The sequence below is a fragment of the Dermacentor variabilis genome, chromosome 10 (assembly GCF_050947875.1).
Source record: "Dermacentor variabilis isolate Ectoservices chromosome 10, ASM5094787v1, whole genome shotgun sequence".
Lineage (NCBI taxonomy): Eukaryota > Metazoa > Arthropoda > Arachnida > Ixodida > Ixodidae > Dermacentor > Dermacentor variabilis.
Genome location: NC_134577.1, coordinates 82782724 through 82800877, shown reverse-complemented (window position 1 = coordinate 82800877; position 18154 = coordinate 82782724). Strand labels below are relative to the sequence as shown.

The 18154-nt window shown below is 51.4% G+C and overlaps 1 protein-coding gene across 3 annotated transcripts in view; it reads right to left on the bottom strand.

The window, feature by feature from the left end:
* The window catches only part of LOC142560737 (uncharacterized), a 39824-nt gene that overhangs the window by 10408 nt on the left and 11262 nt on the right, over positions 1 to 18154 (bottom strand). Inside the window, exons 3-4 of one of the 3 annotated variants that reach the window (XM_075673034.1) lie at positions 8120 to 8298; positions 4112 to 4236 (exon numbers count right to left, since the gene is read on the bottom strand). The exons of the other annotated variants lie outside the window; for them this stretch is intronic. Coding sequence (XP_075529149.1) covers positions 4112 to 4236; positions 8120 to 8298 — 304 coding nt within the window. The remainder of the gene's footprint in view (positions 1 to 4111; positions 4237 to 8119; positions 8299 to 18154) is intronic. 3 annotated transcript variants of the gene reach the window in all.

Genomic DNA, 18154 nt, shown 5'->3' with positions numbered 1-18154 from the left:
GTTGGGATTCACTTAAGCAGAAGCTCCGAGACTTGTTCGGCAACCCCTACGGTCACCAACTTGCCGCGCAGAAGGCGCTTTCCGGCCGTGTGCAGGCGTCAACAGAGCCCCACGTCACGTACATTCAGGACGTCTTGGCTCTGTGCCGCAAAGTTGACGCACACATGACTGAGTCCGACAAGGTCTCCCACGTCCTCAAAGGTATTGCCGATGACGCCTTCAACTTACTTGTTTTTAACAACGTGGCGACGGTGGATGCAGTTATAAAAGAATGCCGCCGCTTGAAACTCGCCAAAAGCCGACGTATAGACCAGCAGTTTGCCCGTCTGCCCAACACCCCAGCGGCATCTTCCTGTGCCGACGCTCCTCGTCCCAACAACACTCGCGATGTTACCCGGATCGTCCGGCGTGAGATCGAGGCCGCCTACACGGCTGCCTTCGACTCCAACTCCTCCAACGCACCTGCAGTGAAGGTTTCCCTGATCAAGGCAGTTGTCCGCCGGGAATTCGCAAACATGTGTCTTCACACCATCTGCTCGGTGCATCGCCCTGATACCCACCCGGCATCTTCGAATCCGCCCCGTCCCGCATCTTATTACTCACCACGTTTCGGCGACCCATCTGAATGGCGCACTGCTCATGATATGCCCCTTTCTTTTCACTGCCGTCGAATCGGGCGCATTTCTATGCACTGTCGCAGTCGCTGGAGTTCCCCGACGCGGACTACTTATACTGCCTACTCTCGCCCCTCAGGTGGCCCTTCTCATCTCTATGCCGCACGCTCCAATATGGCTGCCACTGATTCTCCTGCGCCAAACCGCCCCTATTCTCGTTCGCCTTCGCCCCAACGACGACAATCTCGCTCTCCCTAGCCCCGTCGCTCCTTTTCGCGGACTCCTACGGACGCCGCTCCCTGCCAGAAAACTAGACGATGCAGCGCCTCGAGGTGACGCTGCATTGCTCCCTACGCCGCCAAATTCTCTACTGACGTTGCCCACTCATCTGAACCTTCTTGACGTGCATGTCAACGGTGTTTCTGTATCTGCTCTTATAGACGCTGAGGCGCATTTGTCGGTAATGAGCGTTGACCATCGTAACCGCCTGAAGAAAATAATCACGCCCGCCACGACGCCTGTTGTCCGTGCCGCCGATGGCGGAAAAGCCCCCGTAATTGGTATGTGTACCGCCCGCGTCTCCTTCGCCTATCGCTCCACTATCGTGCTATTCACAGTCATCGCTCACTGTCCCCATGACATCATCCTTGGCTTAGACTTCCTCTCCGTACATTCTGCTCTCAACGATTGTTCGGCCAGTACTCTCCGCCTTGACCTGCCTGTTCTGGATCTCGCTGAACCACACGCCAGTCGCCTCAGTTCCGCCGACTTCGTTCGCTTGCCACCTTCGGCACTGACTTAAGTTAATTTAGTGTCATCCCCAGCAGTGCCCAACGGTCACTACATCGCGGCTCCTATGCAAGGCGCATACTTATACACGGGATCACAGTACCTCATACACTTTTATCTATTACGGTGAATTGCGTCTCCCTGCCAGTGTTCAATTTGGCTTGAGGCCACAAGTGCTGCCACGCGGGATGTCTCTGGCCCAGCTTTGCTCATTAGAGGATCACTCCGTCGCATCTATTGCAGTAGACGACAATTCAGCCGATCCTCCTCTACCATCGCAGTCGGCAACTTGTACCATCGCCGACTTACAGAAAGTGATTGTGCCCGATATGCCGTCCGAGCACGCTCGTGAGTTCTACCGCGTTCTGTTTTCCTACCACGATATTTTTTACTTTAACGATCGTCCTTAGGCCCCAACTACAGCTGTTAAACATCGCATTAATACCGGCAAGGCCTCTCCTATTCATCGCCGCCCGTACCGAGTGTCACCGGCTGAGCGTCAAGTTATTCACGCAGAAGTTCTCAAAAAACTTGCCAAGAACATTATTGAACCGTCATGTAGTCAATGGGCGTCACCTGTTGTACTGGTAAAAAAAAAGAAGGATGGCTCATGGCCCTTTTGCGTGGATTATCGGCACTTTAACAGGGTTACCAAAAAGGACGTGTACCCCTACCTCGGATTGATGACGCCCTTGACTGCCTCCACGGTGCTCGCTACTTCTCTATTGACCTTCGCTCCGGCTACTGGCAGATTGCCACGGAGGATCTCGACCGCGAAAAGACTGCTTTTGTAACACTCGATGGTCTTTATCAATTCAAAGTGATGCCGTTCGGTCTATGTAACGCTCCTGCCATTTTTGAACGCATGATGGACTCCCTTCTTCACGGTTTCAAATGGTCCACGTGCCTGTGCTACTCGGACGACTATATAGTATTCTCCCCAAAGTTCGCTACGCACCTCGAGCGCCTCCCAGTAGTCCTGGACGTTTTTCGTCGAGCCGGTCTACAACTCAACGCATCGAAGTGCCAATTCCGCCATCACCGGATTACCGTCCTTGGGCATCTTGTTGACGCGAACGGAGTGCAACCGGACCCAGGCAAGATCCAGGCTGTTCGTACTTCACTGTTCCGAAGTGTGTCAAGGATGTGCGCAGCTTCATCGGCCTTTGTTCGTACTTCCGCCGTTTCGTGAAAAATTTCGCTGTCATAGCACGACCACTAACCAAACTTTTGAAAAAGATGTCCCTTTCCAGTAGGGCGATAACGAGGCCTCAGCATTCTCGCACCTAATGGACCTTCTCAAAACGCCTTCCGTTCTGACCCATTTCGATCCTTCTGCGCCTATCGAAGTCCGTACTGATGCCAGCGGTCACAGAATTGGCGCAGTACTGGCAAAACGACAGCGGGGCAACCACCGTAGGCAGTATAAGCAGACTGGTTCGGGGAACTCCAGCGACTGCGACAGTGGCGAGAAATGTGCCCGATTTGATGGCAGTGAAAACAAATGGGCTTGTCGTCGGCAGTGCGCCATTCAGGCGGGTTGCGGAAACGTGGTGGGTAAGAAGATGCGGAACGGGGCGGAATCCAAGACGCCGGGTGGGTATTAGGGCGATGGGTCGAGCAGATGTTGTGAAGACCCATGTTTGCAAACTTCTGGAGGACAACTGCCTGGATAAGAGAAACCGTGACTGCAGGTGCATTGGAGAGGCTGGAGTCGAAGGCAGCCGTATAGGCGGCCTCGATCTCACGCCGGACGATTCTGGTAACATCGCCAGTGTTGTTGGGACGAGAAGCGTCGGCACAGGAAGATGTCGCTGGGGTGTTGGGCAGACGGGCAAACTGCTCGTCTATACGTCGGCTGTTAGCGAGTTTCAGGCGGCGGCATTCTTTTATAACTGCATCCACCGTCGCCACGTTGTTAAAAACGAGCAAGTTGATGGCGTCATCGGCAATGCCTTTGAGGACGTGGGAGACCTTGTCGGACTCAGTCATGTGTGCGTCAACTTTGCGGCACAGAGACAAGACGTCCTGAATGTACGTGACGTAGGGCTCTATTGACGTCTGCACACGGCCGGAAAGCGCCTTCTGCGCGGCAAGTTGGTGACCGTAGGGGTTGCCGAACAAGTCTCGGAGCTTTTGCTGAAGTGAATCCCAACTGGTGAGCTCATCTTCGTGAGTCCGAATCCAAACTCGAGATGTGCCACCGAGGTAAAAGACTACATTTGCGAGCTTGATAGTAGGGTCCCACCAGTTATTGCGGCTGACGTGTTCGTACAGGCGGTTCCAGTCCTCGACGTCTTCCCCATCTTTGCCCGAGAATAAGCCAGGATCAGAGGGAGCGGGGAGAGTGATGTAGGTCGTCGAAGTAGCAGCAGGTGTCCGAGCCGGCGGAGTCGGGTTGTCGTCGCCGGGAGCCATGAAGGAAGGCTCGACGTTCCGTCCACTGCGACTCCGTGACGAGGTACAGGGAACGTCTACCTCCACCAGATATGTTACGGAGTAAGACGCCAACGAAAACCTATATACAAGTATATTTACAAGGCAATACGCCGCACTTGGCCAAGAAGCAACAGCCCGCGCTAGCCTCGAATCGTCGTCGTCGTCTTCACCCTACTCGCGTCTTTGTCATCGCAAAAACTGTTCCATAGCAATATTCCTAGAGTGGTCCCTTTCAAGATCGTGAGCACCCACTTCCGGACCGCAGCTACCTGCTGGTCCAGGTGCTTCTTGACGAATGCTTGGTACAAGGATTCATTCTTGTCGCATTGGTCGCAGCTCCAACTAAAATTCAGGGCTTGACCGGGCTTCTCGAGGTGTCGGGAACCGCTGCCATCTGAAAGGGACAAAGTGGAACCGACGAGTTTGTGGCTTCCAAGAAAGGAGCAGATTGCAATGCAGACAGCAGTGTGGGCAGCAATTAGCACATGCACTGACGACTGGTTTTCAGGCACGAGTCAAGGCACTCTCGTTCCAACACGGCTTTTACATACGTGTGTTCACTTGCTCGCGCGTTCGTGTGAGAGCACGTCGGGCTGCCCAATGGCAGGTCTTTTTTTTCTCACGCACCTTCATCTCAATGAAACAGAAAACAAACTAAATTAAATTCTAATGTACGCTTCCTTCCTATTCCTACAAAACTTGCAAATGAAGGTTTCTTAATAGCCATTTTTTAATACCTGAACACAAGATACAAGATACAAGATACCTGAACTTACGGAATCATCTTTCCACGACCTTGACACAACTGACAGCCACTCGGTGCCATTCGGTGCAACATGGTAGGCATGTTGGTTTGCTCCAAGAGGAACACAACGAGGAAAGTGCCAGGAGAGCTTTATAAAAGATCAGTAGTGTCGACCGAAGTCTTTTGTGGCTTTGTCTGTGACCAATTGGTGGAGGTGCTGGGTACTGGTCTATGTACTCTGACCCTCAGGAAGTGGAAGCGGAAAACCTACGCAAAAGCGGACGGCTTCGAAGACTTCCTCCGGAATACGACCTGCAAGATCTGCCGAGGATGTCCACCACAACCACAAGCCAGACACAGGAGACAAACGCTACGGGACAGCCTCCTGCGTCGCTGGTTCTACACACGCCACGCTGGCCGCGGCCGTTCCATAGTGAGCCTACTCAGGACGTGGAAGACTGGTTCGATGACTTCGATCATGTGGCTGAGGTAAATTAATAGGATGAACAGAAAAAATTAAGGAACGTGTACTTCGCCCTAGATGACTCTGCCCGAACATCGTTCGCTAACCATGAGCCATCCATCACTACCTGGCCAGAATTTCAACGGCAGATACGCGGATACGTACATCAGTCCCGCAAGAAAAGAGCGAGCAGACCAAGTCCTTCAGAGAAGGGTTCAAAAGCCGAACGAAAGCGTAGCCATGTTCGTAGAGGACATGTCGCGGCTTTTCAAGCGTGCTGACCCTGGCATGACCGAAGCGAAGAAGGTCCACCTGCTGATGCGTGCAGAGAAAGAGCAGCTGTTTGCTGGACTGATGCGAAGGCCTCCGGCTACAGTAGCTGAGTTCGTCAGTGAGGCAACAGCAATGGAGCGAGCCCTTCAGCAATGCTCTTCGGTCTGCGATCGCCAAATCCACCTGGGATCAGTATCTTCTCTCTCGTTGCCCTGTGACACCGATGCGCTTCGAGAACTTGTGCGTAGTGTCGTGCGTGACGAGCTCGGTCGACTACAGGGATTGCGACTTCAACCGACCGTAACATCCCTCACAGATATCGTCCGCGAAGAAGTCCGCCAGGCGGCACAGCCATTCGTGCAAACCAGACCTGAAACCGTCCCCGTACTGACTTATGCGCAAGCAGTGAGGCTACCTGCGCAACCCGTGAACCACCGTAACCAGCCTTCTTCTGAAGAACTGCTCTGCCGCTTCCAGGGCCAAGCTTCACATACAAATATGTACGGGACCACGAGCCCCCGAATCAACACGCGCGCACCTGACTATCAGCCACTCTGCTTCCACTGTGGCGAAGCGAGCCACTTGTACCGTACCTGCTACTACCGAAGAATAGGACTCCAGGGCTATCACCCCGGCGCTGATCGCCCATTTGAGGGAGAGCGCCTGAGAAAATTCCAGCAATATCTGGCCAGTCAACCTTCGTCGCCGTACGTGCAGTTCCCACCGGTTGAACAGTCCCTGCCAACGACCCGATCTCCGTCTCCGCAGAGGCGCCAGTCACAATCGCTACCTACCTCCTCGACGATTGGCGTCACCTAGCCGCTACACTACGTTCTCCGCTTCCGTGGGCAACGGGCCCACAGGCCAAAGTCGGGGGAACTAAGAACAGCGACCTCCGGGGGTGGAGCCGCTGTCCCAAGCTCTTCGAAAGATCCACCCCGATGGCGACATCAACGACGACGATGATAAAGACGACGGAAACGACGACTGCGTACCTTCGGCCCCTTCCTTCGAAAACCGTGAACCTGTTTCGGCCGACATACTCGTTTCTGTAGATAACCACCCGATACTGGTGCCCATTATTCTGTCATGAGCGGACAACTAGTTATTGCACTTCCCGAGGTGACGACATCGTTGCCAGTACCCAAGCTCCGTACAGCCGGCGGTCATGTTCTCACGACGATCGGCAAGTTCACTGCGAGGGTACAAATTCGTGAGGCCACATTTGTCGGTTCATTTATTATACTGGCAGAGTGCTCTAAGAAAGTCATACTGGACATGGACTTTCTTCGGGAGTACGGCGAAATCATAAACCTTCGCGAGTTGCTTGTCACTTTTTCTAGTGAACACGCTACTCATTCGGACGACTATCACCCACTGCTTACGGTGTTACGCGTTTCGGGTGACTGCGCTACTTTACCACTTCGGATTACTGCGTTGATCACCGTAGAAACAGACGATAATCCTCCCCATCTCTGGACTCACTGAAGGCAATCTGTCAGTCTTGCTGGCTCGACAGGTTTGCGTAGCCCGCGGCATTTTGCAGCTGTCGTCACGGACTGCTCAGATTTTAGTGACCAATTTCAGTCGTAAATACCAGCACTTCGCCCCACGAACTGCCATTGCCTATATGGAGCCAGTCAGTGACTCTCCTGCTTGTTTAACTGTAGGACACAATGATGGAGATTCTAACTGTGACGTGCCAGCCAACAGCAAAATTGATGTGAATTCTAAATTAGCAGGTGAACAACAAGCTATCATTCCAAGCCTTTTACAGTCTTTTGCGGACTGTTTCGCTTCAACATCGAAAGTCAACCAAACGCCTATTGCCAAAGACGGAATTATTACAAATCCCAATGAAAGACCCGTGCGCCAACGTGCCAACCGTGTTTCTCGTAAAGAGCAAGACGCCATCCGGAACCAAGTCCAACAGATGCTTACCGACGACATCATACAGCCCTCCACCACTCCATGGGCGTCACCTGTGGTTCTGGTGAAAAAAAAATCGTACTGCATCATGCCGGATGTAGGGTATCTCTCTCTATCTGTGTCCGTGTGCGCGTGCGCACATGTGTGTGTCTGTGGGTGTATGTGGTAATCTCCAGTTACCCAAGCGTTGCGCTAGCTGATTCCAATTTGCGCCTACAAATCTCCTAAAGTTGCCTGAATATTGGCAGAAACAAATAGAACCTGAAAAAAATCTGATTTGGGGGCATGAAGCCGTATGTTAAATGCAAATTCATCGAAAAAACTACGAATTCAGTTAACAAAACATGTTCTAAAAGACACTCTCCGGATTTTTCGAAGAATAAACTGCGAAGACAAAGAAGCCTAGCTGTAATACAAGCACCCCTGGACTCAAAAGAAGAAAGAGAAAGCAGAAATTTCTTGGCACCAACCGGCATGTGGCCACAGTATTCGCAAAGGAAACCACTGTCTGTGTCCTCCTGAGATTTTCGCAGTTTCCTGAAAACTTTGAAGTCGCCGCAACCTTGTACACTGCCGATTTTGAAACACTGCGGCTTGCGATTTTATAAAACTACGGTGATCGCTACGTTTACCATAGCGTTCAACTCGCACACCGGAAGCAGCCGATTAGAAGCCGTTACTGCATTCAAACCGATTTCTGACCCATTCGTTTGCGGCGCGACTTTCAATCGCTGCCCTTTATTGGTGTATATGCAGTGACGTGTAGGAGAAGCCCCAAGGATACGTGTTCTGCATGACGCTGCATTGCCTATCGCGTATCGTACATTGCGTGCGCTGACTACATCCGCCTAGTTTCGAGTCACTCACTGAGGACTAACGTCTCGACATCGGAGAGGACGACCTCCGGCGCTCCGTCGATGGAGGCGTGCAGGACGTTGTTGCTCGCTGTCAGGTAGCCGACGGCCAGAGCCTCGATCAGCACGTCTGTCTTGCCGCGCCACATCTGGCGCAGCACCAGCTTGGCCGTCTCGCCCTGGCGCAGGCAGCTGCGACGCAGAAGAGGAACGTCTTCAACCGATGAGGCGGTGCCGAGGGGCCGCCGAACGCGCGCACAGTGTCCACGGTATACGACATCGAGACAACCTTCACACGCCGTTTTAGTGCTGCACAACGTGTTTCGGGGTGAACAGAGCTTCGGACGTTTCGTTGCAAGCGTCCTACAAGTTCAAGGGGGAACACCAGAGGTACCAGTTATCAGTACAAATTTCGCACTGTTTTTAGCATGCCACGCACGACAGCTCCTTCCGAAGGCAACGAAAGCGCAGGGCAGTCGAACGGCGTTGTTTGCAAACAAAAAATGATGGCGCGTTGTACTGGATTTGCGGTTAATCGATAATAGCGCAAGAAGAAAAAAGAGAAAAGCGAGAAATGAGGCAGCACGCTTAGTGCGAGTTCTCAGCAGCTAAATTCCTCACATGTGACCGTTTCACTGTTGCCTTATGGTCGAGACCAGCAATAATGCACGTATCGATCTCGTGCAGTGGAGTTGTCTGTGAAAACTAGTGGGCTTGCAATCTAAATAAATAAGGACGCTGATATAAATAACATGTATGCACATGTTGATGTCGTACTTGTGTGAAAAGTCATAGACCTCGTCCAGTCATGCGCCTCGTCATCTAACGCCAGTGTTCGCAAAACTACATGCTGCTGCTGCTTGGCAAGCTTGCGTCTCTTGCGGCTGAAAATTTACCTTCGATGACAAACGACGAGATCGAGGAGAAGCGCCGGTAAGTCATTAATTACACTGCTGCAGTTCTAAATAACGCACGTAGGTAACCTGAGGTTGTCCATAGAAGGTGGGTTGGTCCCGATGAGAAGGTTTCATCCCGCAGCGTATGTTTGGGACATAGACAAGCGAAGCAGAGCTACGTAATCACAACTTTTAGGCGACTGTGGCAGTTTTCACTACGGCGGTGCGACATGCCGTGACTGGCCTGGATTGACAGACACATTTGACAGACCCAGGTTCACAACACAGCATGTTTTGTTTGAAGAAAAAGAACTTATCAACGTTTGCTAAGACTCTTTGCATTTGTCGACATATCAAAGGCATTTGATTCTATGTACAGGTGACAAGAGCTCAGCCGAGCTGACACAAAGCAATTTTTTCTCTTGCCACCTATTTTCGTTTTAGCGTGTACACGAAAGACGAAAATAAACTGACTGATTGATAGATTGGTTTGATTCTATAAATGATATTTTGCTTAGTAAGCTAAACTGCTACGTTATATCCGGCATGGCAATATATTCATAGACAGTAGTTCGCCACCGATGAATAAATTTAAGTCTCAAGTTCGGTCGGTCAATGTAGGTGTACCCCATGGCAGTATTCTAGGGCCTCTGAGATATTTTTGGTAACGACCTAGTAAACATTTATGCCGATACGCGCTATGCAGAGTCTATGTCGATGACACTACGTTATTATTTTCATCTAGCCGCTCTGCCTAATTGGTTTGGCTAAGAGCTAATCCAGTTTCGAATAAACTGCACACATAGTCACTTGATAACGGTTTGACTATTAATTCAGAAAATATTTTAGCGGTATCGTTTCGCACTAAGAATATGCAAATTACTTTCGAGAAAGCTTTATTAATGAACGACGTTAAAATTGCCATAAATATTCGGTAAAATCTTTAGGAATATTTTTTATCACACCATGACCTGGCATAGCTACATTCTCTGGTTAGTAAGCTTTCACAGACCATTGGAATATTTTATTCTTTAAACTACCCTCCTCGTTCTATTAAATACTTAATAGATATTTTTCTTTTTTTCGGAGTCATAAATTATTGTTTTGTCTGGGGCACACCTTCTCAAACTAATATCAACAAATTACACATTATGCAAAACAAAGCTTTTCGCGCCATTTGTAAGAAACCATAGAATGTTCCGTCTGCAAATTATTTCATAACTTAAGACACCGAAAGAAAGGCCCTTTTGAAGTACCGTTTAGTAGTTGCGTACAGCAAATCAACAGAAAAGAAGTATAAATTACATCACTCAACTTGAAGCAACACGATGCTCCCTATAATACAAGAAATCCACGACTATCGGCCCGTACTACAATCGCGCACTAATTACTTATCTCAAATGTTGCGCTCTCCAGGATATCTCGGTTACTAAATGGTCCTGTTGTTAATAAAACTGATATTGTGTCTTGTTCTCTTCAGACCTTTCTGCTTTTCTTTCTCTCGTATGTGAGTTGTGTGCTATCATCCAAGATTGGAAAGTGCATGAAGATGTGCCTTTTTTCTTTCTCTTTCTTGTTTACGCGCTTTGCTTTGTTTTTCTTTCTCATCTGTGATGTTTGTGCATGGTATGCTATAGTGCTTCAATGGTAAGCAATTGGGAAAACTGTTTCTGCTCTGCTGCTCTTTTTCCTTTAAGGCAGTTTGGGGCGGGTCAAGTTGCCACCGAGCAGCTGCTCTTTTTCCTTTAAGGCAGTTTGGGGCGGGTCAAGTTGCCACCGAGCAGCACTTGTTCCCCATCTTTCCTCAGCATTACTGTATTTCGTTTTGTGGTAATAAAGTACCATTGCATTCACAGCGGCGTCATGTGCACTAAATCGCCAATGTAGCAGATGACCCTGCCTGCGTATCGTATACGGGTGCTGTCTGAACAGCGGAAGCGCAAGGTTTGGTCCTGCCGAAAAAAAGAATGCCCTCACGCGCGCCGAGAACCAGTCGCAGCGCGCACCAAGAAAAATGCCGCGTCATGACCCAGAGAGAGAGAGAGAGAGAGAGAAAGCACGTTATTTGCACCCGTCAGAGAGTATGGGTGATCGGGGTGAGACGCAGCTCCCCCTTTCCCCGTCTACCTCCCCCCTATACGTCGGCCGGAATCAGTTGGCTTCCGGCGACGTCGGCGGCCTGGGCTTGACCGATGACTTGTTTTGGGGCTTGTTCTTCTTGGCTATGGAGGGAGGATTCCCACGACTCTTTGTTCCCATGTAGACCGTTTAGCGCTAGGCAAGCCCAGAGCGTGTGATTTAGGGTCGCTATGCCTTCACAGTTCTTGCATTTGGAAGAGTGCACCTCAGGATGCCATTTGCGTAGGATATGCGGGTTTGGGAAAGTACTCGTCTGCAGTTCTCGCCAGATTACTTCCTCCTCCTTTGTGAGAGATCTATGGGGGGGGGGGGAGGTTTCTCCTGCCCATTCTATAGTGTTCCAGATTTTCTCGGTATGCGAGTCCCGGTGCCCGATGTGTGAGTCCTCGGGCGACCTCATTGGTGATGTCGTTCCCTGTGAGTTCACTATGGGCCGGCGCACATATTATTCTAATTAGGTCGTTGGGTACGTTCTCCTTGCCTATTTGCAGAATTTTTCCGGCCTCTTTGGACACCTTACTGGTGTCATAGGCTTTGATCGCAGTTTTAGAATCGGTGATAATTATTCTGGTTGATAGGTTTGTGATTGCCAGGGCAAGCGCCGCCATCTCTGCCTCCTCTGGTGAAGAGTGACTCACGCTACAGCTCGAAATTAGCTCCCCTTTGTCGCTCACTACTACTGCAGCGTAGTGCCTTTCTGGGTACTCTGCCGCATCGGTGTACACTCTGTTGCGTACTCCAGGGTAGCGTACCGTACTGCTGGCGAGAAGTAGCGGCGCCTGCCTAACGAAGCTCGACCGACATTACTTATTGGGTAGCGTGGCGTTGTCGGCGGGCTGCAGGCATCCGGTAGATCATGGCGACCAAGCAGGGGCGAGACGATTTGCTAGTGCGAAACTTGCACGGTTTATTCAAAGGTAGTTGAAAGAAAATAAGGAAAGCATGAAGTATGAAGTCTCAAGTAAGAAGTATCTCAAAAGTACATTTCGGAGCCCCTTAAATAGGCTCTCTACAAGTGTGGGCGGGATCTTGGTTCCGACGAAGGACACGTGACAGGCACGGAGAGAAGGCCCCTCCTCCTGCAATACCAAACACGGGAAGGAGAGGTCGATCCTCTCAACGACGAATCCGGGGAGGTCGGGTGAATGACCTCTCCGGCGTCGTGGGGTCCGGCCAAGAGAAGGTGGGGGGATGAGGTAAGCACACACGATGCCACGACCATGAGAGGAGTGGAAGAGGTCCTCCGTGGGCTTCGGCTCAGGGGGTAGGGCGAGTGACCTCTCCGGCGCACGTGGGCCTCGGGTCAGGGGGTAGGGCGAATGACCTGTCACCACGTGGTGTCAGACGCCAACCCTAACAACTCCCCCTCGTTTTTGGAGGAGGGAGCTTTGGAGTCTTTGGACTCTGCTTCTCCTGCGTTCCTCGTTGTGCATGGGGTGCATGTTTCTTAGGATCGGGGGTATTCTTAATCTGTTGGAAATTTCTTTGGGGATGGCGGGTATCCTCTCTCGCGATTCGGGGCGCTGGTAGCCCCGTTTCTTGAGATAGATCTGCCCGTTTTGCTGCCAGTTAGTGTGACATATTGAGCCGTGAGTTTCGCCTCGCGCATTTCCTCTAGGATGTTTGACACTCCTAGGTTGAGGATCGTCTCGGTTGATGCGCACGGTGGTAAACCCAGGGTGGTTCTGACACCTTTCCTGATTAGGATGTCTACCTTGTCTCTCTCTGCTTTAGTTGTGTTTTAGTACGGGATAGCGTAGGTGATTCGGCAAATGATGAAACAGTGGACAAGCCTAAGTAGGTTCGCCTCCTTCATCCCCGCGTTTTTGTTTGCTATCCTCTTGAGAAGCCTGCAAGTTTGGTTGGTAGTGGCTTCTAGTCTGTTTATTGTTTCGGTGTTTTTCCCGTTCTCTTGTATCCAGATACCCAGTATCCTGATCTTGTCCACCCTTAGGACCGGGATGTTGTTGACCAGGACCTGGGTATTGACCTGCTGCTTGCTCATGGTTAGCATCTCCGATTTTTCCGGCGAGCATTTTAGCCCCATGGGTCTCAGGTAGGTTTCCGATTCCCAGATTGCCCTTTGTAGGGTGTCTTCTATTTGGCCATCGCTCCCGCCTCTGTCGACCCAAAGGGTGACAGAGAAGCCCTCTAGCTTTCTGAGTTTTTCTGGCAGCCCGATAATTGCAATGGTAAAAGGAAGGGGGATAGCACCGATCCCAACGGTGTCCCCTTGTTGCATTGCTTAATGTTTCCTCTTATTGTGCCCCCGATTTCTATGTTCACCGTTCAGCCCGTGGGGAAGCTTTTAATATATTTGTATAGTGCGTTTTGTATCCGCTCAGCTTAGCATTTTTTCCTTACTCTTGCAGCGCGATGATGTCGGGACCATTGCGTCTGACAAGGTAGGCTTGGAGAACGTTTCGTTTCTTGTGTGTGTGAAGCCCCTACAGTTCCAATGCCATATTGTGCTTGCCCTAGTGTTGAGCCTGACCATGATTCAACCGCAGAAGGATTTGCTTTTGCTGTTCTGCCAGTTGGTCCATTCTATTTCCCATTGGGGTGACTAGTTGGCTGAACTGGACTGAGAGTTGGTCGACCCTCTCTGCGTCACGCTGGGTAGCTATGGCCACCTGTTGCATTACCTCTTTGAGTTGCTGCATGTCTACCTCAAGTTTGTCTACCCTGCCCTCGGCCTTCTCAAGGCCCGAATCGGTCTTTTTAACTCGCTTTTTCTTTGGTGGTGCAGCCGCCTCTGGCTCGGTTTCGGACGACTCATCATCCATGGCCCCTTGATGCGCTTCCGGTTGTCTGAGTTGAGCTTTGAGCTCATTGTTTTCCGTTTGCAGCTCGATAACATGATTACGGAGCTCCTGCATCTGAGCTTGTGTTTGTTCCTGGTAAAGCTTACATTGCTCCTGTTGTTGTTTCATCATTTCGTGCGTCTGAGTCATGGGAATTCCTCGCTTCCCAGCCTGCCTTTTTGGTAGGTGGCGCCCCTCGCTTCTTGGGCGGAGTGGCGGTTGCCTGCTGTGGTGGCCTCTGGCAGGATGTGGACCAGAGTCGCTCCTTGCTCGTGGCCAGCGTCTTGCTGTCGTCCCTTCTGCTGCGATGTCCTGGTAGTTTCTTCTCCTCCTCCTCCGGTTGCTGGAGTTTCTCCCATTGTCGTTTCTTAACGATGTGTGGGGTTCTGAAGATCTCCTTGCAGTTTCTGTCACCGGTGGGGTGCGGCTGGCCGCACAGCTTGCAGGTGGGGTTGCAGTCGTGTCCCTCGGTTGGGTTGGGGATGCCCCAGCCCCTGCACTTTCCCTCCTTGCTCTCACATACGTCGCATCGGTGTCCCAGGTCTCCGCACTTATAGCATACGTCGTACTTTTTCTTGTACAAGCAACAGTTTAGCATTTCACTTAGGCATTTGATTTTCCTCGGTATCTCCTTGGTAGTGAATGCGAGCTTGATGCCCTTGCTCTGTCCTAGTCGTCTAATCTTGAGTACTTCGTATTCTCCTCATGCTCTGCTATCCCCTGCTTGATCTTTTGTAGTGAGGTGTTGAGTCCGATTCCGGGGATGAGTCCTCGCGAGAAGTCGTTGGGTACTTCCAGGTGAACGGTTGTCCCGTGTGCTTTCCCTTCAGTGTCCTGGTGTGTCAGGCGTAGGAGCTTGTCTCTTGCCTCACTGCTGGAGGGGAAAAAGACAAAAATTCCTTGCTTGTGTTTCTTGACGAGCTGGCACGCCTTGCTACATTCAGTCTTCGCAGTTGCATGTATGGCTTCGGTCAGGGTCGGTCCATCGTACTGTTTGACTACCATGGTTCCCTTGGGACGGAACATTGTTCTCCAGCCATTCTCGGGAGACTTGACTTGGTTCGAGGCGATCGATATCTCCGCTTGCTGTTTGCCGTATCGCTTCGGTGATGGTGGTAAGGTGTCTGTCACTTTCACCTCTTCTGAGGCGAGCTTGGCTTCCCGTGTCCATTTCTCCTCGAAGTCCTATTTATTGAGTACTGTGATCCAATCCGTGGCGTCGAGCTCGCCCTTTTCGGCGCTGCGGCCTTGCACGGTGATATTCATACCGCCTGTCGGCTGTCGCACGGCTGACGCGGCCGGTTGACTTCCGATTGTAACTTCCGATTGACGATTTTAACCAGCTCTGGTCGATCCGACAACACTTGCCGCTAGAAATCGCTGCAGGAAGACAGAGCCGACGTGACACACGTCCACCCACCACGGCCCTCTAGCGGTATCCAGAGGTGTGTGCATGCAGTGCGTGAAGGAGGCAAGATAAGCACAACAGCACTGAACAGTTCGAGCCTGCTCGCGCTCGCTAGGTTGCTCCAGATTTGTGTGACGCGCAAAATGTGACAAAATGCGAAGCGTTTCCCTATACCTATCCCCAAACGCCTCCAGGCTTCCCCAAATGGCGCGCAGCTCTCTTTGAAGGCGCGGCTGTATTAGCCGAAGACCCAGTGAAAAAAAAAAAACGCTGGCTGCAAACCACGCCAGCACTTGCATGGCCGGCTGTCTTTGGCAAGCACGTGATATACTCACCCTTCAGCTGCTATCACTGCGGCTGTGATCAGCGCGATTGAATCGACTGAATCAACGGCTCCTCATTGATCTCCCCAATTGGCGGCGACCAGTATCCCGAAAAAAAAAAAGAAATAGGTCCGAGACCCATTCGCTCCGAGGCCCTAAAATGTTCTTGCTCTCCTGTTTTCGCGGCGCACTTTCTGATTCCAGCGCGTGTCCCCCGCTAATGTCGACGTACAGTACTCGCAGAGTGAAACGTGTCAATTTAAGGCTAAGCAAAATACGCATACTTTAGTTTTGCACCGCTTGCAGTTCGTGCGACATCGGTGTAATTTTGGCTCGTTCATTCAGATCGGAGTCCGCGTCACCTTAGTGATTATATTCTTAGCGACAGGGCATAGGACTATGGAGTAATTGCATGTATGAAGTTTTCAACCTGTCAGTTTCCCGTTGCGTCCCATTCCCGGGGGCTCTGTATTTTTTACTCCAACAATAATTGGCGAAAAAAAAACCACGCAGGCTACGTACGCGCGCGGCCCGGTATACAGCGGCTGACGTCTCTCTAATCGAAGTAGCGATGTTGTGGAATTCCGCGCTACACCGGTGACCCCTGTCCAATAAGCGCCGTATGCAGAACCCGTCGGAAGACTTGAACCACCACCGGGCGCCTCTAAAACAGGCTGCAGTCTCAATGGACTGAACCAGATTATGGTGATGTGCAGGAAAGCGTAAGCTACGTTTTTAAGACGAAGCTGTATATGGCTAGGCGATTAGCCCGTCCGTATGTCGCCTGTACGCCGAAAACTCCTCCGTCACATACCCATGCGCATGCGCAAGAAAAAGAGAAAGCGAGGCGCGCGATTGGCTGCGCCAGTAGTGACATCGTTGCTCTGCCACAGCAGAGCGCGCGCGCCGCAGTTTCTCTCGGCCTCCGAAATAGGTATGCCATCCGCCATACGTACTCCTAAGGAGCAGGCAGCTTTCGATCAGCAACGCTGCGAGCACAACCGGGAATGCGTTCGTCTACGTCGTGCCGATGCTGCAGCCCAGGCACAAGAACAAGCTCGTGCAGCCAAGCGCAAGCAGCAACTGCGTACCGAGGATCCGGCAGCCTACCAAGCCGTCGTTTTATAAGCCGTCGGGGTTAACCCAGTGACAAATACCGGGGCCGCATGTTTCAGCTGCACTGGTTAACCAACTGTACGGATTCCTTGGGCAGTGATCTTTTTCTATACACAGTGTCTTTCTTACCGAGTTAACCGCACTTTTCCGCATCAAGTGTGTGTTTTTCTACCCTGTTTCGTGAGCCCGATTCCCAATATATTAGTTTAATAAAGGGGGCTAATCCAACGCCTCCTAGATAGCACGAGGCCTGTGCACTTCGATACATGAGCTCTTGCTACCTTGCCCGACTGCCATAAAATTTGTTGGCACGCTCCCAAGTCAGCCGCGATGATTTTCCTGTCACCGCTTTCGTCACCGCTTTTGTCATGCCCGGGACATGGCAATGAAAGTTGCGGTCCAACAAGCATGACGTCACAAAGCAGAGTGCACAGGCCTGCTATCCAGAAGGCGTTGGCTGATCCCGAACAGAGTGCAGTCAAAAAATTTAAACCCTCCGACGCTCCTCCCTTCCTTCGCGCGAGGGGTGACGCGATAGAGTGCCGTGAGCAGTGACTATAGACGAGGCAGCCTAAAGTTTTCCCGCGCGGCACCAGCGCCGAATGCTCCCCTAGCGGACCGATGGAAGTTTCGAAGGTCGTCGCTGCGCGAGCGCGCGCCCGTGTTCTGTTCGGCGGGAGCGCTCGTGCTGGCTCGGGCGCGTTGTTTTTGCGATGGCGAGTGCGACCTCATCAGCCAGGAAAGGTGGCACGCAATACTGCTGTGTTGTTGATTGCCACAACAGCCTCGAAAACACGAGCGGTCGAAGGCCACCCGTGAAATTCTACAGATTTCCGGGGAAGTGGTACGAGAAGAACAGACGACAAGCATGGATAACTGCAGTGTGCCGAGTCAAGTACCATACTTTCGTATTCGCGTGCAATATCGCGGCCGCTCGATGAAAATGGAATAGTGATATGCGTGTTTTTAGCGCGCAACCGTTTGTTTAGTCGTGCCGCGTTGTTGAATTGTGTTGACATCCGCCGCTTGTTAGCGGTAAATGCATGCGTGTTGCGCCGCTGAGCTCGACGACGCGAGCTCAGTTCCCGGCCACGGCGGCCGCATTTCGATAGGGGCGAAGTGCAAGAACACCCTTGTTACCGTGTGCATTGATTTTTGTGCACGTTAAAGAACCCCCGGAGGTAACAAGTATTCCTGAGACATGTGAATCCTGAAAGCACTCTTTACTGCACTGTTTTCTCTCGTGACCAAGCAGAGCTGATAACCTGTGCAATAAAGATGAAATCGCAAGATATGCGCCGTTGCCCGTAAGCACACAATTTTCGATTTGTTGTGCGTAGAGCAGACAAGCATAGGCGTAGC